Source organism: Mobula birostris, chromosome 27, assembly GCF_030028105.1.
Source record: "Mobula birostris isolate sMobBir1 chromosome 27, sMobBir1.hap1, whole genome shotgun sequence".
Lineage (NCBI taxonomy): Eukaryota > Metazoa > Chordata > Chondrichthyes > Myliobatiformes > Myliobatidae > Mobula > Mobula birostris.
Window position 1 is genome coordinate 40607098 of NC_092396.1, and position 23539 is coordinate 40630636.

General features: G+C 41.2%; 1 protein-coding gene across 4 annotated transcripts in view; it reads left to right on the forward strand.

Annotated features, from left to right (window-relative positions):
- exosc10 (exosome component 10) overlaps positions 1-17325 on the forward strand; it is a 73916-nt gene extending 56591 nt beyond the window's left edge. The window contains exons 22-25 of one of the 4 annotated variants that reach the window (XM_072245086.1): positions 7312-7477; positions 8479-8546; positions 14045-14112; positions 16997-17325. In XM_072245086.1, coding sequence (XP_072101187.1) covers positions 7312-7477; positions 8479-8546; positions 14045-14112; positions 16997-17027 — 333 coding nt within the window. In that variant the 3' untranslated portion in view covers positions 17028-17325. Of the gene's footprint in view, positions 1-7311; positions 7478-8478; positions 8547-14044; positions 14113-16996 lie in introns of those variants that run through there. The other 3 variants (XM_072245087.1, XM_072245088.1, XM_072245089.1) reach the window with 3 other exon arrangements.
- The last annotated feature ends 6214 nt before the right edge of the window (positions 17326-23539 follow it).

The following is a 23539-nucleotide window of genomic DNA, read 5'->3' on the forward strand; positions in this document are numbered from 1 at the left end:
TTACCTAGCCCCCGCCTCTCCATTTTCTGTAGAGATTGTTCCCACTGTGATTCTCGTCCATTCATCTCTCTGCATTAATCTCCCTCCCAGCACTTAACCCTGCAAGCGGCCAAATTGCCTCACCTGCCCATTCCCTCCATTCAAGGCCCCATACAGTTTTTCCAGGTGAGGCAACACTTTGCCTGTGAATCCGCTCGGGTCTTTTGTGTTCAGTGGTCCTAATGCAGCCTCCTTTACATTGGTGAGATCTGTCATAAATTGAGATACAGCTTCCTCAAGCACCTCCGCTCTATCTGCCAAAAGTGGAACTTCGCCAATGCCAAACATTTTAATTCCCATTCTTATTCCTGTTCTGACATGTCAGTCTATGGCATCCCCTTGTGCCAAGATGAAGTCACCATCCAGGTGGAGGAGCAACAACTTGCTGTCTGGGTAGCCTCCAACCTGATGGCATGAATATTGATTTCTCCTGGTTAAAATGAAATTACCTCCCCCTCCCCTCGTCTTCTGTTCCCCACTCTGACCTCTTACTGCTTCTCAACAATCACCTACCCTTGGATGGCTTCCTACTTCCCTTTCTCTATGGTCCACTCTCCACTATCAAATTCCTTCCTCTCTAATCCTTAACCTTTCCTACCCACCTGGTTTCACCTGTCACCTTCTAGCCTCCTTCCCTTCTCCCACCTTTTTATTCTCGCATCTTTCCCCTTCTGTTCCAGTCCTGAAGAAGTCTTGGCCCAAAAAATCAATGTTTATTCATTTCCAGAGATGTTTGCTGAGTTCCTCCAGCAATTAGCGTGTATAAGTTTATAACTTAGTTTTTTTTTTTTAGCAATGCCTGTAGTGTTGTGGAATCTGTAATCCATTTGCTGTTCTGTTTACCACCTGCTCAGACCATGTGAGAGTAATAAACTCTGCAGAGGCTGGGAAATTCAAGCATTCTAAAATTAAGCATTCTTGTGTCTATTTGCCAAGTTGTGATTACTTTCTCTGAGAATAATATACATTTCCTTCTGAGAAAATGAAAAATAACTTTGAGAAGATCTACTCACTGTAAGCCCGATATATTGTTCTGCAAAAGACCAATGCTGGCAGGGATATACAGGACATTGCAGCATTGCCCATGTCTATTGCCAGGTTCTCCTGTGAACTTGGCAGTTTGATCTTCTGCATACTTTCCTAGTACTAAGGTTAGTATATCTGTCCCTCAGGTTTTTGTCACAATAATCCAGTTTGCCTCCAGCTGAAAATGAGATATTGGCCTCTGTTTAAATTAGTTTAATGACTAATTGATATGTGGTTTATTATAAATGGAAATGTTTTTCTTCCATGTTTTAATTTTGCTGAATGTTTATGTTAGACTGTGCTATGTTAGTCCACTGTCGAATGCTGAGGGACAGACTTTCCCAGCCAAAGACCACCAGAGTTCATGCAAGAATAAACAATGTTGCTGAGGGGCCAGTAATATCAGAGCAATGGAAGAGATGCACTATTATCCCAACCCAAATATTATTTGTAAAGTTGCCAAACTTTATTCGTAAAGTATTCTTGTGAGTTGAGAAAGGAAGGACAGGGTTGAAAAAATAAAGAACTTGAAAATCAACAAAAAACACTGGTCTTGGAAATCTGAAGTAAAGAAAGGCATGTCTGGCAGTACCTGTGGAAAAATGGAATTAACATTTCAATTAGAGGATCCTGACTCAGAGCTGTGAAAGTGCAAAGTTAGTTTCAAGTTACAGAGGGTGTGGAAAAAAATGAGTGGGACAGGGAATATCTGATCAGGTGACATCGAGACTGTCCAGTTCATTCCAGTGTTTCAAAATTCCTAAGAGTATGTAAAGAGAGAAAATAAAGCAATATAAAAGAGCTGTGAAATACAAGTGAGAGTTGTTGCTAAATCTGAATCCAAAAGTATAATATTAGCAATGCCCAACACATGAGACAGTGCTTAGGGAAAGAGAAAAGCTGAGTTATATAACAGATGCATTAACATGCACAGACTTGACAGCAGAATTAGCCAGTTCTGATGCAAATAGAAAATGCAAGATACTTGGTATAGAATGCCAAAAGGCTGCAGTGTACCTAGACAGAGATGAACTACTATTCCTCAAGCAGTATATAACGCTATGGACAGCACATTAGAAATTGATTATATTTGTCTAAACAAGTTTTAAAGCCCATAAATTGTAAAATGGAGGCTAATGTAATAAGGGGAGGTTGTGCATTTTGATATCTTTTTCTCATATTCCCTTATGGCATAGAAAGTTAAACAGTTGATTGTCTCTTCTATCAATCCCGTTCACCCACCAGCTTCCCCAGGACCTATTTTCTCTCAATTGGCCATTAAAAAACACCTTGATTCTTCTACCAGAAGCAATCTAAAGCAGTTAACCTAACCAGCGCATCTTTGAGAAAATGGGCAACCTACACAATAAGGCATTGGAGAATAAAGATGAATCAGATCTCAAGTCTGCCCCATGATCAATTGTACCTGATCTACTCCAGACCTTAGTTTCTGTGTGCCAGTTACCCCGGCCTTCAGTCCTGATCTTCCAAATGTTTATCTACCTCCACTTTAAATACTAAGGATCATCTAGCTTCTATAACTCTGCTACAGAGTATTCCAGAGATCCATTATCCTCTGCAAGAACATCTTACCTAGTGAAGCTCTAATAATCCACTTTCCAATCTTAGCAAATCTTGATTCTCATACCCCCTTCATGCTGCTGAAGTGCCACTTTCTTGAGTTCACTGAAAAATATTCAAGTTTCATGCATAACATGTAAAGAAAAGTGAAAAGTAGAGCATTAATAGAATAGCATCGGATGTACTGGAAAATCTGCTTGTTCAGCACAAGCTGGCAAAAGTGCTAGATTGTGTGTTTTAACGTACCTTGATTTTAAATCAGCCCTTACTTTGGAGCCAAGACTCTCACTAGTGAAAACATCATGCTATTTACCCTGTTCTGGCATATTTCAATAAGATCGCCCTTCATTCTTAACTTGAACATGGGTTGTTGAAACTAAGACGCAGTACCAGTTCCTGTTGTTCACTGTGCAGATCTAGGAAAATAAAGTCAAATACGATGCAACACGTGGTTAGAAAATATGCTGGTTCAAATCAATGCTATGGGAAAAATAGCACCATTCATTTTCTTATAAAACAGTACTCCTTCAACCTAACTACCTGTCTCAATCAATTGTACACATTAATGTCAGAGGTAAGAGCAGATGTGATTCTTATTTGTTTCTTTTTTGTTACTGCTGCAAAATGAAATTAAGTAATTGCATTTTAAGTTGCACAGGGATACAACATGGAAACATGCCCTGGCCCATGGAGTCCACACTAACATTCAACTTCCCATTTAGACTAATCCTGTTAGCTTCTCCCCACATTGTTATCAGCCTCTGAGCTTCACTGACCTACAGACTAGAAGCAATTTATATTAGTCAACTTACCAACCCATACAAAGTTCAAAGTACAGTCATTATCGAAGTTTGTATGCAGTATACAATCCTGAGATTCGTTTTCCCATAGCCACGAACCAAAGAAATGCCATGGAATCTCTTCAAAGAAAAGCACCAAACCCCCAACGCGCAAAGGAAAAGGAATTGCATAAACGGCAAAAAATTAGCAAAAACACAATTTAAAACAGTGAACTGAAGTCATTGAAACAGTTTATGAATGTTCCGCTGAGTTCAATTTGGCACTGTGAAGTTCATTGACTGCAGGCTGCACAGTCAGTCTACCCTTATCAAAATTGCACAAAATAGCAATGAAAAGGAAGTAATAAGAAACCCAGATGCACATCATAACATGAGCTAGAGTCCAATCTTCAGGCTGCATCCCTCAAGTCCCAAGACGCCAGCAACACCGAGCAAAAGGGGGAGTGAGAGAGAGACCGAATCTTCCTCTGGGAGCAGCAAGACAGAGACCAGTCAAACACAGATAGCCGATGCTGAGCACATGCTCACCATTCGCTCTCATTTTTGTTGATTTCAATCTTCCTTGACACTTTAATCAGCAAGATCAGCGAGAAATGGAGTCGAACATGGGCTCATGCTCAGTCTCCAGGCTTCTTGGCCTCCAAGCTGCGCACCCTGTTCAAAACCTCACTGAACAGCAAAACACCCGACCATTCAATTAGCCTGAAAACACACCATCAAAATGTAGCTCCTAGGTTCCAATAGTAGAAGAATCATATGTGAAAAAAGTAAAATAAGTAGTTTCATGAACTGTATGAAGGTTGTTGCCTGTAGTACCATTGTTTGCTGGCGCCATCTTCTCAAGAAGACCTTGTGATGTGACAGAAAACCAGAAACACCTGAATAAAAGATTTATGTGCACACTCCACATGGATGCCTTGAAGGCTTCTGTTCCTTCATCCAAACCTCTGACATCTGATCTTATAACCCTGCATGTGACTTTTTGATACTTAAATTTAGTATTTTATCATATTTTGCTATTGTAAATAACTGATAAAAATAACCATAGTACTAAGATCCTTGGAAAGAGTTATCGTACAATGTTGTACAACTACTAACTGGGTGGCTATTCATTTATGTGACTATTTATCAATAGACTTTTAAATAAAAAGCTGAATCCCCCAAAAAAAGTCACAGTTCACACCATTGATGCATAAGTGAGCTCAAGTCCTACAAGGCAGCTGGGAAATTTATCTTCAGTTCAAAAGTTCATTTATTATAATCAAAAGTATACAACTCAAATTCTTCTTCTCTGGGTAGCCATAAAACCAAGAAGGAAAAGAAAGACAACATGATCATCAGCCCCTAAATACCCCCTCCCTGCACAAGAAAGCAAACAAAAATGGAACAGGCACATAACCCCCAAATTGTTCCTGCACAGAAAAAACAAACAAAATGGAACACGCACATCGACCCCTGTAACCCCCCACCCCCACAAAAAAACAAGAAAGATCGGGTGAAAAACAGAATACAAAAAACACTATAAGACCAAGAAAGTCTATAGTCCAAGTCCACATCCAAAATGCAGAAAACCAGGGTAATATCCTCCGGGCACAGTGGCAGGCTCTCCCCTCTGGTTGCATAGCAGAGCGATCCTCAGCGAACACAAGGCAAGCAGCCAGTGCTCACCTTCCACATTCACCACAATGTTTTACTTTCCCTCATTACTTTAATCCGCGGAATGAGGTCAAACATCAGCTCGTGGCCCGTCCCGGAGGCTTCCAAGCGCTGAAGCACTCAAACGATCTCCAAACTTCTGCATTCACCTTGATGTTGCAATCTCTCTCATCGTTTTCATCAGCGAACAATGGAAACTTTAATCAGCAAAATGGAGACCAGCATTGGCTTGGCCACCGTTCCACAGCTTGCCCTCCATGTGGTTCACTCATGCTGCCTCTGCTCCCAGAATCCTCTCAAAGACACCCAAATGATCTCCAAACAGCATATCACAGGCTCCAACAGTTCCAGTATCACATCTAAGATGAAAAACAAACGTAAAAGACATAAAAGAAGTGAAGAATATGGTTTCATGATCTATCCCAAAGATAGAAACATAGAAAATAGGTGCAGGAGTAGGCCATTCGGCCCTTCAAGCCTGCACCACCATTCAGTATGACCATGGCTGATCATCCAACTCAGAACACGGTACCTGCCTTCCCTCCATACACCCGATCCCTTTAGCCACAAGGGCCATATGTTGACTAAAGCCCAATTTATACTTCTGCGTCAAGTGTACGCCGTAGGGTGACGTGCACCTCCCCAAAAATGTAACTCACACATCGCGGCGACGCAGACCGCAACAACTGTGATTGATCGGCTTCGTAGCATCGCATTTCCCATTGCTTTTCTCTGCCATGTCTGTACACTGATGCAAAATAAATGGTTGGAGACGATGAACCAAGTCGTCAAATCTACCTGCAGACATCCGAAAATATTTGAAATGCACTTCCTCGTCCATGTCTCTCATGAAGAAACTGAACACAGTGGCATAGAAACCCCACCACCAAGTAGCATTTTGGCAATGAATTACAGAGCGACGCAGACACAACTACGCATGCTTGCTACAGCGTAGGGCTACACAGAAGTATAAATCAGGCCTATGGCGTAGCCTGTACGCACAAGTATAAATCAGCCTTAAAGGAGCATTGTATGCAGGTGCCATCTTGACTGGAAAGTACAATTAAATAAAGTAAGATTTTGTTCAAGGGTAAGTTTGCTTCCACAAAATAAATAAATAAATAAATAAATAAAAAATTTTTTTTAACTACCACATTACTATTAAAAAGCAATCTAATTCTTTCCTTCAGGAAAGAAAATGTGCGAACTTACCATATCTCACAAAGGAATAAAGAAAAACTGGTCCTTATGTCCAGAATGGTGCTTCGAAGTTCAGAAGTTATCTTGTTGAGCCTCTATCATGTATTCTATTGATATCATACCTTTGTCATAGTTTCAGTTGCTTAATATTTTCTAATGTAAATCCATTGCTTCTATGTTTAATGACCCCCTTCCCAGTACAGGTTAGTCATATTGTGTCTATTATTTATTATTTCATTATAAGTTTTATGTACACCCCAGTTTGGGATGGTTACAGTATGTATCCATAGCCTTATATGTAGCTTTGATATTCTCCTCCGATTACTCCCTACCTTTGATCCTTAATCCTTGACCAATTTTGTCTCAAAATTGTATTTTACTTTTGATGGTGCATCTCTTCATCTTTATTCCTTTGATAGAGCGGACTTCATTTCAGTCACATACTCAGTATTTGGGATTCCAGTGTTAAATTGAAGAAACAATGGTTGATCTAATGTGTGTTTCACTTCAAGATGTCTTACTCACCAGGTGCCAGTGTTACCTTGCGGCAGAAGATTTTATTACCATTACCATTGGCAAGCAGGTCCAATTTATTCTGCACTTATTTCCAAGTTGTATGCTTTAGGAATAAATTAGTTGGAGAAGTCATTAATCTGTGCCCCTTTCAGATTCATTTCATCCTTGGTAAATGTTGAATTAAGAAAAGGCTGTTTAGGTTTAGTGGTTTCGAGGTGAATGGTCCTGAGTTCGAATGCAGCCATCTCCTGGCACAATTTCTATCTGTACTGGGTTGAGCATCAAGCTATCAACTTGGTCTCGCAAAAAAAAATTCAAGTGCTACGGAAACAGCAAAAATGCAGCTCGTTGCACCACAAGGCATAAAAAGAAACAAGAGGGAAAAGTTTGTGAGCTTGAGATACAATAATGTGTAGACAGATTTGGACAGCATGGGAATAAGTATAAGATCTGCATATGCTTAAATTCTTACCAGTGTCTCCCCTTTGCACAGATGACAGCAGACCAGCAAATGGGGAAGAGAGAGCAAACCAAGAGCAGACCAGGAGGTGAGGCTGCACCTCCAGAAAAGAAGCCTAAACTGGGGACTGAAAAGCCAAAAAATCCTAAAAATTTCAAACCATTCGATTACAGCAAGTCTGATTTCAAAGTATTTGCAGGTCTGTTGTAGCTTGATAAAGTTTAATACTTTGGTTAAAACATTGTTTGTTATTATGGAGAAGTGTTTGCAAAGCTTTTGATTGCTTGACAAACGTGCAAACTCAGCTCCATAATCAACTGGCATTTTCAAATGAAAGGGACTGTGTCAGTGTATTTCTACTTTGTTAAGATAGAATGTACCACTGTGAGCACTCTGCATGTTTGAACAGTGTAATTTTCAGATTCAAACACTTTAGGAGTGCATAATCCTGGCTAGTGACAAGCAGTTTTGGGAAACAGTAGCATTAATCTATTGGACAAATAAGAATTGACCAACAAGTCTTTGTGGTACTTTGTTAATTTGGTTATAATTATTAAAAGGTAGGGTACATTCTCCTGTTGAATCAATGAGTATTGTATGGTCTGTCCTGAGCATATGGATTAAGAATGCTCTTGGGTCAATTCTAACTTCAGATGGATTAAGCAGTATGGGCACCAGGATAGATCTTGTACCCTACCTGTTAAGAGGAAAAATCAGTTAAAGATTTCTGCTTTTGATTACCATCCTCAATCCTTTCTGGACTGTTTTCTGTGCATCTGGCAAAATCAAAAGTGTATTTCAAAAGTAAATTATTGTATGTGTTAATTTTATTTACCTTGTATACTCTTATTCTGCATCATCACTGTATTCAGAATATTGTTGCCTTTTCCCGTGATGAATGATGTATTAGCACTTACTGCGTAATGACTTACACAATTGTTGTGATATAGAATGAACCTATTCAGCTCCTTGTGTAGATGAAACATAGAAAAGTAACCATTGGACAAAGGTTCACTCTGCAAAATGCCCTTTAACGACTTTGCAGAGTGAACGTGTAATTCCACAAATATCGGTGTAGGTGAGATGAGGAAGGAGGATTGTGTGGAGCTTCTCCTACACGTTGTAATTTTGAAGTCAGATGAAGCAAATTGATTTTATAGTATATACAAACATGTTACAACACTTAATTATTCCTTTCAGCTGGAAGCAAATCCAAGGAAACAACCCAGTTTGATCCAAATCTTCAAGCAGATGCTCCTCGATCTAAGGTAAAGCCACTCCTACAAACTGTACTATGCTGCAACATTTTAAGTAGTTTCGGCAAGGTTTTGCCATTCCTGCGAAAGATCAGCAAAATTTTAATTTAAAGAAATAATTATTATAAAGAAACCATAAATTTTGTCTCTTCATCTTAAAGACAATATCCTCATGCAATGTATAAGCACTTGCCACCCGCTGTATTTATGTTGCATGGCTGGAGTGGAACTGGTGAGTAACACTACCTTGCCAGACACACTTTCTCATCCTGATTGGTTCCAAACCTGGCTTGGTAATATGAGACAGAGGTGACGGTGGGGGGTTGCTCTGATCAGTGATAAGACCATTTGTTATATACAGTGCATTAATAATGTGAATGTAGAAGGTATCCTTTGTAAGTCTGCAAGTGATCAGCTAATTGATTGTTTTTGAGGGTAGTCATAGGCTTGTAGATTGATATTGATCACATAGTAAATTGGACAAGGCAATGACAGATAGAATTTAAATCCACTGATTGCAAGGTGATGCAGTTTAAGGCAGGATAAAATAAGGGGTAGGAGGGATATGCACTGTGAATGGTAGGACCCTAGTATTCAGGAAGAAAATGATCTCAGTGTACAACTCCAAAAATCATTGTAAGTGGCAGGGTAGATAGGATGGTGAAGAAAGACACATGATTGCTTTCATCAGCTGTGGGAGAGAACATAAGAGCAGGGAGATCTTGTTACAGATTTATAAAACATTGCTTGGGCCTTAGCTGGAGTATATGCGCTGTTTTGATTGTCCTGGAGAGTGGTATTGGGGAGATTGCTGTGAAGATTTACTACGGTGTTGCCTGGATTGGAGCATCTTATTTATGAAGGGATACCGGGTACAGCTTGTTTCGGAGTTGAGGGACTGAGGTGTAATTGTAGAAGTATACAAAATCATGAGGGATTTGATAGTGAGAAACCTATTGCCTTTGTATAGCTTTAAGGTGAGGAGTAAGAAGGTTAAAGTGGCTCTGAGGATGAAAATTTTCATCAGGAGAGTGGTTTCAATGTGGAATGAACTACTTTAGAATGTGTAGGAGGCAGGTACTCTCACAACATTTAGGAACATAGAAAACCTACAGCATAATACAGGCCCTTCGGCCCACAAAGCTGTGCCGAACATGTCCTTACTGTAGAACTGCCTAGGCTTGCCCATAGCCCTCTATTTTTCTAAGCTCCATGTACCTATCCAGGAGTCTCTTAAAAGACCCTATGGTTTCAGCATCCACCAGCGCCGGCAGCAGCCCATTCCACGCGCTCACCACTCTCTGTATTTAAAAAAAACTTACCCTGACATCTCCTCTGTACCTACTTCCAAGCACCTTAAATCTATGCCCTCTCCTGCTAGCCATTTCAGCCCTGGGAAAAAGCCTCTGACTATCCACACGATCAATGCCTCTCATTAGTTTGTACACCTCTATCAGGTCACCTCTCATCCTCTATCATTCCAAGGAGGAAAGTCCGAGTTCACTCAACCTATTCTCATAAGGCATGCTCTCCAATCCAGGCAACATCCTTGTAAATCTGCACTGTTCCTCTGGTTTCCACGTCATTCCTGTAGTGAGGCGACCAGAATTAAACACACTACTCCAAGTAGGGTCTGACCAGGGTCCTATATAGCTGCAACATTACCTCTTGGCTCTTAAACTCAACCCCACGGTTGATGAAGGCCAATGAACCGTATGCCTTCTTAACCACACAGTCAACCTGCGTAGCAGCTTTGAGTGTCCTATGGACTTGGACCCCAAGATCCCTCTGATCCTCCACACTACCAAGAGTCTTACCATTAATGCTATATTCTGCCATTATTTTTGACCTACCAAAATGAACCACTTCACACTTATCTGAGTTAAATTCCATCTGCCACTTATGAGTCTAGTTTTGCATCCTATCAATGTCCCGCTGTAACCTCTGACAGCCCTCCACACTATCCACAACACCCCCAACCTTTGTGTCATCAGCAAATTTACTAACCCATCCCTCCACTTCCTCATCCAGGTCATTTACAAAAAATCACGAAGAGTAGGGGTCCTAGAACAGATCCCTGAGACACACCACTAGTCACCGACCTCCATGCAGAATATGACCCATCTACAACCACTCTTTGCCCTTCTGTGGGCAAGCCAGTTCTGGATCCACAATGCAATGTCCCCTTGGATCCCATGCCTCCCTACTTTCTCAATAAGCCTTGCATAGGGTACCTTATCAAATGCCTTGCTGAAATCCATATACACTACATCTACGGCTCTACCTTCATCAATGTGTTTAGTCACGTCCTCAAAAAATTCAGTCAGGCTCGTAAGGCACGACCTGCCTTTGACAAAATCATGCGACTATTGCTAATCATATTATGCCTCTCCAAATGTTCATAAATCCTGCCTCTCAGGATCTTCTCCATCAACTTACCAAACACTGAAGTAAGACTCACTGGTCTATAATTTCCTGGGCTATCTCTATTCCCTTTCTTGAATAAGGGAACAACATCGGCAACCCCCCAATCCTCCGGAACCAATCCTGTCCTCATTGATGATGCAAAGATCATCGCCAGAGGCTCAGCAATTTCCTCCCTCGTTTCCCACAGTAGCCTGGCGTACATCCCATCCAGTCCCGGTGACTTATCCAACGATGCTTTCCAAAAGCTCCAGCGCATCCTCTTCCTTAGTATCTACATGCTCAAGCTTTTCAGTCCACTGCAAGTCATCCCTACAATTGCCAAGATCCCTTTCCATAGTGAATACTGATGCAAAGTATTCATTAAGTACCTCTGCTCTCTCCTCCGGTTCCATACACTCATTTCCACTGTCACACTTGATTGGTCTTATTCTCTCACCTCTTATCCAATGCCTTGGGGTTTTCCTTGATCCTGTCTGCCAAGGCCTTCTCATGGCCGCTTCTGGCTCTCCTAATTTTATTCTTAAGCTCCTTCCTGCTAGCCTTATAATCTTCTAGATCTCTATCATTACCTAGTTTTTTGAATCTTTCATAAGCTCTTCTTTCCTTCTTGACGAGATTTACAACAGCCTTTGTACACCACGGTTCCTGTGCACTACCATCCTTTCCCTGTCTTACTGGAACGTACCTACGCAGAACCCCACGCAAATATCTCCTGAACATTTCTTCCGTACATTTCCCTGAGAACATCTGTCTCCAATTTATGCTTCCAAGTTCCTGCCTGATAGCCTCATATTTCCCCTTACTCCAATTAAACGTTTCCTTAACTTGTCTGTTCCTTTCCCTCTCCAATGCTATGGTAAAGGAGATAGAATTGTGATCACTATCTCCAAAATGCTCTCCCACTGAGAGACCGGATACCTGACCAGGTTCATTTCCCAATACCAGATCAAGTACAGCCTCTCCTCTTGTAGGCTTATCTACATATTGTGTTAAGAAATCTTCCTGAACACAGCTAACAAACTTCACCCCATCTAAACCCCTCACTCTTGGGAGATGTCAATCAATATTTGGGAAATTAAAATCTCTCACCACAACAACCCTGTTATTATTACATCTTTACAAAATCTGTCTCCCTATGTGCTCCTCAATGTCCCTGTTACTATTGGGTGGTCTATAAAAAAACACTCAGTAGAGTTATTGACCCCCTTCCTATTCTTAACTTCCACCCACAGAGACTCCATAGACAACCCCTCCATGACTTCCTCCTTTTCCATAGCCGTGACACTATCCCTGATCAAAAGTGTCAGGCCCCACCTCTTTTGCTACCCTCCCTGTCCTTTCTGAAACATCTAAAGCCTGGCACTTGAAGTAGCCATTTGTGCCCCTGTACCATCCAGATCTCTGTAATGGTCACAACAGCATAGCTCGAAGCTCATCCGCTTTGTTCATAATACTCCTCACATTAAAGTAGACACATCTCAGACCATTGGTGTGAGCGTGTCCCTTCTCTATCACCTGCCTATCTTCCCTTTCGCACTGTCTCCAAGCTTTCTCTATTTGTGAGCCAACCTCCCTTTCCTCTGTCACCTCAGTTTGGTTCCCACCCCCCAGCAATTCTAGTTTAAACTTCCCCAATAGCCTTAGCAAACCTCCCCACCAGGATATTGGTTCCCCTGGGATTCAAGTGCAACCCGTCCTTTTTGTACAGGTCACCCCGCTCCAATTCCTCAGCCATGCATTTATCCTCCACCTCATTCTATTCCTATATTCACTGTCATGTGGAACAGGCCGTAATCAAGAGATTACTACCTTTGAGGTCCTGCTTCTTAGCTTCCTTCCTAACTTCTTGTAGTCTGTTTTCAGGACCTCCTTCCCACTTCAAGATATCGTGGACGCAATCAGAAACATCCTGGACCCTGGTACCTGGGAGGCAAACCACCATCCGCGTTTCTTTCCTCTGTCCACAGAATCATCTCTCTCTCCCCCTAACTATAGAGTCCTCTATCTCTGCTGCCATCCTGTTCATTCCTCTACCCTTCTGAGCCACAGGGCCAGACTCTGTGCCAGAGGCATGACCACTGTTGCTTCTCCCAGGTAGGGCACCTCCCTCAACAGTATTCAAACAGGAGTACTTATTGTTAAGGGGGACAGCCACAGGGGTACTCTCTAACATCTGCCTCTTGCCCTTCCCTCTCCTGACTGTTACCCACTTAGCTGTATCACCAGGCCCCGGAGTACCTCTCTGCCTATCGCTCCTCTCTATCACCTCCTCACTCTCCCTGACCAAATGGAGATGATCGAGCTGCAGCTCCAGTTCCCTAACGTGGTCGCTAAGGAGCTGCAGCTCGACGCACCTGATACAAATGTGGCCATCTGGGATGCTGGGAGTCTCCAGGACCTCCCACATCTGACTCCGAGCACAGAAAACAGGCCTCACACACATACTTTCTGTCTGTATTCTACACAGATAACCTACCTCACCTCGACCCTTTATCACCGAAACCCCGTTGAGCCAAAGCCTTCCTACTCTGTCTCCCTCTACTCCGACGCCCATTTTATAAATCTGTCTTCTTTTTAAACTCTTCTCGCTGTTCTCACTGGCTGACCTCCACATGCTTGTGCTGTTGTGTCCCGTTCAAACTGCTGAAGAAATAACCGTCACCTTTTGAACTCTTCTCTCTTTTAAACTCTTCTCACTGTTCTCACTGGCTGACATCTGTGCGCTTGCGCAGTCATGCCCCATTCAAACCGCTGAAGAATTTAAGAGGTATGTGAAGAATACCTGAATCGTCAAGGTGTAGTAGGCAACAGATCAAATGTTGGTAAAGAAGATGAGTATGGTTCGGCATAGATGTGGTGGACTCAAGGGCCTCTTTGTATGACTCCAATTTCATCACCAGAACTGAGCATTCAAAATTGCTTAGTAAGCATTTCAGAAATCTTCAATGTCAATTTGATCATATTTTTCTCGGTGCAGATTTTATCCTAATGTCATGTCCATACAGTTAAAAATTAAATGCTATTAATCAAATGAACAATGTTAATTATTTTGAAACTGCTCCAAAAACATCTCTTTCCTTTAGAAAACAGGAAAGAAGAATCGTCAAAATACAGGAGGGAAGAGCATGTCCTTCAGCAACAATTCTGAAAGGTAACACTAAAAATTGCAGTTAGCCCAACAAGCATGCAGTAAAATCTTGCAGCCTCATTTTAAGCATGCCCAGCTTTTAACACTCATCAGAAAAAAGGATAAAGCTAGCTCTAGCTGTATTGTGAAATACAGGCATATTTTTATTTTAAAACATGCTATCCTTACAAGCTAACAGTAGAGAGCATCCACTTAGCCTATTATAAACAAGGCCACAGATTTTGTAAGTACACAGTTTAATAAAATATTTAGTTGCTTAGTATGATTTCCAGAATATTCCTAAAAGTTTGTTTGATTTAAATCACCCACTTATGTCCTCACCAACGACTGGGTGCAGATACGCTCACAAATTATGCCTGTGAAAATGTCAGTCTTCATCTTTGAACTTGTCCTTTAGAACATGCAGCAATCCCTTCAACCACTACTTCTATTCAGTTTGATCACAGCTAGTCTGCATCTAAATTTCCTTTACCTGCTTTGGACTTTTTCCACCCTTAAAAACTTTGTTTAACAAAAATAACTTAATTTTTAAAACTTGGGTTGATTCATAGAGTCTGGTTTTTATGGAAGATTGAGAATTCTAGGTTTCCTGGAAGATCGAGTTTTAGGTTTCCAGTCCCCTTTGTGTGAAGAATTATTTTTGTAATGTTTTACAAATCCAAATCATAAAACTAATCGAAAGAAAAACATGGAGCCAGGGTACATGTACACTTCTTTTAGTTTTACTTTTAGTGAGGTGTGCTCATATAACATATAGTGTAATGATGTATGCCATTCACGTATTTTAACAGATAACCCATAATGAATTATAACCATATAACAATTACAGCACGGAAACAGGCCATCTCCGCCCTTCTAGTCCATGCCGAACTCTTACTCTCACCTAGTCCCACTGACCTGCACTCAGCCCATAACCCTCCATTCCTTTCCTGTCCATATATCTATCCAATTTAACTTTAAACGACAACATTGAACCTGCCTCAACCACTTCTGCTGGAAGCTCATTCCACACAGCTACCACTCTCTGAGTAAAGAAGTTCCCCCTCATGTTACCCCTAAACTTCTGTCCTCTAATTCTCAACCCATGTCCTCTTGTTTGAATCTTCCCCACTCTCAATGGAAAAAGTCTAACCACGTCAACTCTATCAATCCCCCTCATAATTTTAAATACCTCTATCAAGTCCCCCCTCAACCTTCTACGCTCCAAAGAATAAAGACCTAACTTGTTCAACCTTTCTCTGTAACTTAGGAGATGAAACCCAGGCAACATTTTAGTAAACCTCCTCAGTACTCTCAATTTTATTGACATCTTTCCTATAATTCGGTGACCAGAACTGTACACAATACTCTAGATTTGGCCTTACCAACGCCTTATACAAATTCAACATTACATCCTAACTCCTATACTCAATGCTCTGATTAATAAAGGCTAGCAAACCAAAAGCTTTCTTCACCACCCTATCCACAAGAGATTCCATCTTCAGGGAACTATGCACCATTATTCCTAGATCCCTCTGTTCTAAAGCATTCTTTAATGCCCTACCATTTACCACGTATGTCCTATTTTGATTAGTTCTACCAAAATGTAGCACCTCACATTTTTCAACATTAAACTCCATCTGCCATCTTTCAGCCCACTCTTCTAACTGTCCTAAATCTCTCTGCAAGTCTTGAAAACCTACCTCATCATCCACAACATCACCTATCTTAGTATCATCTGCGTACTTACTAATCCAATTTACCACCCCAGATTATTAATATATATTACAAACAACATTGGACCCAGTACAGATCCCTGAGGCACACCGCTACACATCGTCCTCCAACCTGACACACAGTTATCCACCACTTCTCTTTGGTGTCTCCCATCTAGCGACTGCTGAATCCATTTTACTACTTCGATATTAATGCCTAACGATTGAACCTTCCTAACTAACCTTCCGTGTGGAACCTTGTCAAAGGCCTTACTGAAGCCCATATAGACAACATCCACCGTTTTACCCTTGTCAACTTTCTTAGTAACCTCATCAAAAAATTCAATAAGATTTGTCAAACATGACCTTCCACACACACATCCATGTTGACTGTTCCTAATCAGACCCTGTCTATCCAGAAAATTATTATATACCATCTCTAAGAATACTTTCCATCAATTTACCCATCACTGACGTCAAACTCACAGGCCGATAATTGCCAGGTTTACTCTAGAACCCTTTTTAAACAATGGAACCACATGAGCAATATGCCAATCCTCTGGCACCATGCCCGTTTCTAATGACATTTGGAATATTTCTGTCAGAGCCCCTGCTATTTCTACACTAACTTCCCTCAAAGTCCTAGGGAATATCTTGTCCTGACCCGGGGACTTATCCACTTTTATATTCTTTAAAAGTGCCAGTACTTCCTCTTCTTTAATTGTCATACTTTCCATAACCACCCTACTTGTTTCATTTACCTTACACAATTCAATATCCTTCTCCTTAGTGAATACCGAAGAAAATAAATTTTTCAAAATCTCCCCCATCTCTTTTGGCTCTGCACATAGCCGTCCACTGTGATTCTCCAAGGGACCAATTTTATCCCTCATAATCCTTTTGCCACTAACATAACTGTAGAAACCCTTAGGATTTATTTTCACCTTACTTGCCAAAGCAGCCTCGTATCTTCTTTTAGCTTTTCTAATTTGTAAACAGACAATGCTTAGTCAAACAATATATTTACAATATTACTGAAATATTAAATACACAAGTTTCCAAGGTATCATAAATAACACTTACTATAATTTTGTCTCTTTTCCATTAACCTCTCAGGTATTTAATATTGGATTACTTTCCTTCTAACTGATTTTGTTTTCTATCTTCTCGTCTCCCTTCACCCATTATTACAGAGGTTTCAGACACAGTTGGCCAACAAGATAGAAAACTGGGTTTGGCAGTGAACTGAACAGAGGCACCTTTTCCACCAAGGTTGTGACCGTTTCCCATCATTATTATGTATTTGAGTGTTTTCAGTTTCTGGGATACCATTGCACTATGTGAAGAGCATTTTACAATAAATCTTTTGCAAAATTGTTAATTCTGCATTTTGGTAATTATTAAATATTACAATCAAATATTCACAGTTGTGAATAACTAGGATTGTACAAAATGATTATTGTTTTAGCAAAGACAAACTTTCCTTGTATCTGAGGGAATAAAAATTCCTGACACATCTCAAGTGACTGCTTGTTTGTGAATTGTTTCATTATTCATATTTTTTTTAGAACAGTTGCATTACTGGCAAGACCATCCTTTATTGCCCATTCCTTTTAATTCTTTTGAAAAAAAAAACCAATGAACCACCAGCATTGTAACACTGGTAAAATCATGTTAAATATAAGAAACTTGCGTCTATTAATTCAAAATGGGTCATATTTAGTTCCCACCTTGATTGCCCTGCTGCCACATTTCTGCAAAGGCAATTAGATTATCTCCCTAGTTGTGCGTACAGCACGCATTTAGGTGCAGGCACACCATGACATACAAATGGGTTATGTTCCTGAAACTTACTGATCAGCCAATTTGATTGCAAGTCAGAACATGTTCTTAATGTCAATATGTTCTGCCACTGACCAGCCCCCTTGTCTGTGGTGTTGCTGGTGCACAGTTCTCTCATAGGTCAGGGTCACAGACCCTGCTGCTCAGGATTAGAGAGACAAGTCACACAGCATAGGAGTAAGTCCTTTGGCACTGACCATTTTCTGTCAATCCAACCACTTATACTAATCCCAAATTAATATATATTCAGAATCAGAATCCTTTATTATCGCCAGGTATGTGGACACATACAGGGAATTTGATGCCGGTTTCCCTGAGCCCTCGCTGTACAGAATCAAAAAGCAAAACAACAGTGCAAACAATCGTGAACTATATACAGTGAGGTATACCTGTGTATGTACAGGTGGACTTGGTTTAAAATAGACTAAAATTCAAGTGTTCATAAGACTGATGGCATACGGAAAGAAACTGTTCTTATACCTATTTGCCCTGGCATACAGTGATCTGAAGCGCCTACCAGAAGGAAGGAGTTGGAACAAGTGATGTCCAGGGTATGATGGGTCTAGAACGATGCTGCTTGCTGGCTTCCTGACTCTAGATGCATTTTAAGTCCTGGATCGAGGGCAGCTTCACACCAATAATCCTTTCTGCAGCCCTGACGGTTCTTTGGAGTCTGTTCTTGTCTTGTTTGGTGGCTGATCCAAACCAGACAGTGATGGACGAACAGAGAACAGACTGGATTATTCCTGAATAGAATTGAATCAGCAGCTCCTGAGGCAGGTTGTACTTCCTGAGTTGATGTAGGAAATACAACCTCTGCTGAGCCTTTTTGATAAGAGTGTCCGCGTTGGGTGTCCACTTCAGATCCTGGGAGATTGTGACACCCAGAAACCTGAAGGTCTCCACAGCAGTATTGGGGGGCTCCTCCTGCAGTCCACTGTCATCTCCACAGTCTTGTGTGTATTTAGCTCCAGATTGTTCTGACCACACCAGAGGGCCAGCTGTTCCACCACCCGTCTGTATGCAGACTCATCACCGTCTCGGATAAGACCAATGACAGTTGTGTCGTCTGCAAACTTCGGGAGTTTCTAACAGATGGATCCTGTGAGGTGCAGGGACTTAATATATTAATATATTTTATTAAGTCCCCCAGATTCTATCACTCACCCTCACACCAAGAGAAATTTACTGCGCCCAGTTAATGTACCAACCAGTATGTCTCTGCAACGTTGGAGGAAACCTGAATAACCAGAGGAAATCCATATTAACAGAGAGAATGTGCGTATTCTGGGCAGGCAGCAGGGTCGGAACCAACTAGGATTTCAATCATCTTGTAATAACCAGTTTGTTCACATTTTTTTACTGTGAGTTTTTAATTAAGTGTTGGTGAATACCCACACTAGCTAACTACTGAAGCATAACCTTGCTTTGTGGATCCAGAAGGCAAAGAGTGGTTATAGATGGGTCATATTCTGCATGGAGGTCGGGACCAGTGGTGGGCCTTGGGGGTCCGTTCTGGGACCCCTTCTCTTTGTGATTTTTATAAATGACCTGGATGAGGAAGTGGAGGGATGGGTTAGTAAATTTGCTGATGACACAAAGGTTGGGGGTGTTGTGGATAGTGTGGAGGGCTCTCAGAGGTTACAGCAGAACATCAATAGGATACAAAACTGGGCTGAGAAGTGACAGATAAAGTTAAACCCAAATAAGTGTGAGGTGGTTCATTTTGGTAGGTCAAAAATAATGGCAGAATATAGCATTAATGGTAAGACTCTTGGTAATGTGGAGGATCAGAGGGATCTTGGGGTCCGAGTCCATAGGACACTCAAAGCTGCTTCACAGGTTGACTCTGTGGTTAAGAAAGCAAATGGTGCATTGGCCTTCAGCTGTGGGATTGAGTTCAAGAGCCGACAGGTAATGTTACAGCTATGTAGGACCCTGGTCAGACCCCACTTGGAGTACTGCTCAGTTCTGGTCACCTCACTACTGGAAGGATGTGGAAACTATAGAAAGGGTGCAGAGGAGATTTACAAGGATGTTGCCTGGATTGGGGAGCATGCCTTATGAGAATAGGTTGAGTGAACTCGGCCTTTTCTCCTTGGAGCGGCGGAGGATGAGAGGTGACCTGACAGAGGTGTATAAGATGATGAGAGGCATTGATAGTGTGGATGGTTGAGGCTTTTCCCCAGGGCTGAAGTGGTTAACACGAGAAGGCACAGTTTTAAAGTGCTTGGAAGTAGGTACAGAGGAGATGTCGGGTAAGTTTTTTACGCAGAGAGTGGTGAGTGCGTGGAATGGGCTGCTGGCGACAGTGTGGAGGCGGATGCGATAGGGTCTTTTAAGAGACTCCTGGATAGGTACATGGAGCTTAGAAAAACAGAGGGCTATGGGTAACCCTAGGTAATTTCTAAAGTAAATACATGTTAGGCACAACATTGTGAGCCGAAGGGCCTGTAGTGTGCTGTATGTTTTCTATGTTTCTATAAAGAGAGATATTGATTCAGCCTTTTGTATATGAGGTATTCATATGTTGAAAAGCACCTGTGGTGCTTATCTTGCTTGCCTTTGTTATTGCTGAATATTAATTTTGCCAATTAGATATATTTCTAAATTTCCACCCAGCTTTGTTTCTTTCCCATTTCACTCTCTTCTTGGGTACCCATCTCACTGCAGATCCAGTTTCAGTCCTCCGGGAGGGTTCCTTGCCTACCTTCAACAGCACTGGAATCAGTGGTCCCTCACATTTCCCTCACATTTAAACTTAAATGCAAAATTTGGTATCCCTGTTTTGCCAGTTGAGCTGGTCATACTCAAGGAGTATGAAGGAGGAGAATGGCATGAAGTATGTAAGGAATAATTTCAAGAATGTGACCGTGACAAGCTATTGCTTGACAAATGAGTAGGACAGTTCTGTTCATTTCAACATACCAGCATTTTTTGGAAAGGACATTGCAACATTGACTGGACTAGTAAAATTTATTATCAGCGTACATAATGTCACCACACAAACTCAGGACTCTCCTTCTGTGGGCATACTTAGCAAATCTGTAGAACAGTAACTTAACTGTAAATAAACTGCAAATGGAGATATAAATGGCAAGCATGATATGACAATATGAATATGAAATAATATAAAAGTCCTTAAGTGAGTGTAGCTATCCATTTTTGTTCAGAAGCCTGATGATTGAGGGGCAGTAACTGTTCAGAACCTGGTGGTGAGTCCTGCAGCCCTTGTACCTTCTACCTGATGACAGCAGCGAGAAAAGAGCGTGGCCTCGGTGATGAGGATCTTTGTTGATGGTTGTTGCTTTTCTACAGCAACATTTCATGTAGTAGTACTCAATTGTTGGGAGGGTTTTAACCGTGATGTACCGGGCTGAATCCGGTACCTTTTGTAGGATTTTCCGCTGAAAGGCAGTGGTGTTTCTGTACCAGGCCGTATGGCAGCCAGTCCACCACACTTCTATACAAGTTTTCCAAGATTTTCCATGATATGCCATACTTCCGCAGACTCATGAAGCACTGGCGTGCTTTCTTTGCAATATTTATATGATGGGTCCAAGACAGATCCTCTGAGATAGTGACATCCAGGAACTTAAAGTTACTGACCCTCTCCACCATCGATTCTCCAATGATTACTAACTCATGGACCTCTGGTTTTCCTCTCCTGAAGTCTACAATCAGTTCTTTGATCTTACTGACAGTGAGTGAGAGGTTGTTGTTATTACACCACTCAGCCAAGTTTACAATCTCCCTCCTGTATCCTGATGCATAACCACCTTTTGATACAGCCCACAACAGTAGTGTCATCAGCAAGCTTGTATATGGTGTTGAAGCTGTACTTAGCCACACAGTCATAGGTGGAAAGCAAGGGGTGAAGTACACATCCCTGCGGTGTTCCTGTGCTGATGGATTTGAACTTGTGTCACCAGACTGTTTATCCAAGCTTGGGTACTTATCTGGTATTATAACCATTGCACCAGCACTGTTATATATGAGCTATACATGAATTACTGCAAATCACCAATAGAGTTCCGGTAAGATGGTGGCATGTTTGGACACAACGGCCTCTCGGGGGCCAACCAAAGGTGTTTTTGTTTTTTTTAAGCATCTTAAAGCAATGCTGGTCATTGAGAACTTAGAGTAGGTCACATCTACCCCATCAGTGAGTTGCTCGTTGGTGGAGGAACTGGACTTGGTGTGAACCCCACTACACATCGTGATGTGCAGTCTTAACAGCGAGTGACTGACTGGGATATTTCTCTTGCAATTGCAAGATCCTGTTGAACATTGGTGATGTAAAATGCTCAAAGTCAGTTTTCCTTGTTTGTTGGTGAGACAGATGGCAGGGGATGTGCGTGGCTTTGATTGTAGTGAGGACCAAACCTCAAACAACAGGCTTGCCTGTTTCAGCAGTACAAGAGGGAGACACCAGAGGTGTATAGCGCAGTGTCAATGCTGGGATGGGGGCTGGTCCTGCCATCTAGTGTTCACTCGGTGGAAGACAAGCTATTTTGTGTGCATGTGTACGTTTGCGGACTGTTAAGAACTTGCCGGTAACACCCATACACCATTAATTTATAGGACATATCACTGGAGGACTTGGACTGTATTTTTTTTGTGTGACTGTTTATTTGCTATCTTATGTATGATGTGTATAAATGTTGGTACTGTGCCTTGTATCTTGTCCGTGGAGGAATACTGTTTCATTTGACTGTATTCATGTTTGAATGATAATCAAACTTGAGCTTAAAAAGAAGTTTGTAGAATTGCTTATAGCAGAGGTGGAAATACATAGAGACATTTGGGTTTTCACACTGAGGATGACCTTTCATTACGATGTTAACTCAGGACACTGAAATTCTAACCACTAATTCTACTGAGGGCCACTTACTGAGTTGAGAGGGTTTATAAGCTCTTTGCAGGTTTCATCTGAGAAACAGAATCATAAACAGATGAAAGTTCTTCATTCTTGCTTCTGCATTCAATCCAATTATGAATATTGATCACTTTGTTTTCTTGAATATTTTCTTCAGTAACATCACTAAATGTAATGTTGCTAGGTTTTTAATAATTTGGGCAAAGAATTCGCATCACATTTTGGGTCCTGTATTTTTATCTCTCCTGGCATAAAGTGTTAGTCTCCATTTAGATTTATGTCAACCGTTATCATACAGCTTTTAGGAGAATAATCAGTCATGCAAGATGAAGATCTCCCCTCTACGCAATCTAATGCTCAGGCAGATGTAGTGAATCAGTCCATTTTTCATTCCACTGTCTTTGAGATTGTTAGATTATTGCTGAATTAGAATTTTATGAGTCACAGAATTTTGGCTTGGTTCTATCTTGATCACACAGTGTGAGGCTACTGTTCTAACACAGTAATGCTTTATGCTTTTCACAATTGGCCTTTACAACAACTGAATTGCATCTTGAACAAACAGCTAACTTTTCATCACCAGTGTGAGAAATTATAACAACTGTCTTATGTGATTTCTTATACAATGATAATGGTGCATCAGAATGCTGATATGACGAGGTATTTTTGGCATTAATATTTTCCAGTTTTATTTTAGAAATGGGAGAAGTTGTTTACAGTATTTGGCACTTTGAACCTGCTGCACCACTCATTAAGGGTGATAGTTAATCCTTTGTCTCATCTGGTCCCCATACACATAGCAACATTTTATTAGCAGCTGAGTGACTTTGCTCTTTGATTTGTAATATACACAGGTGAGTGATAGCCACTATTATCAGTTTGAATTATTCCTTAAAATGACCATAATTGGTATTTGATGGCCACAAAATGTGTACCACATTGTTTAAAGAAAGCAAAGATTATTTGTCAGAAGTTGTATGGAAGGGAATAGAGCTTTTAGCAGAATGATCAGTTA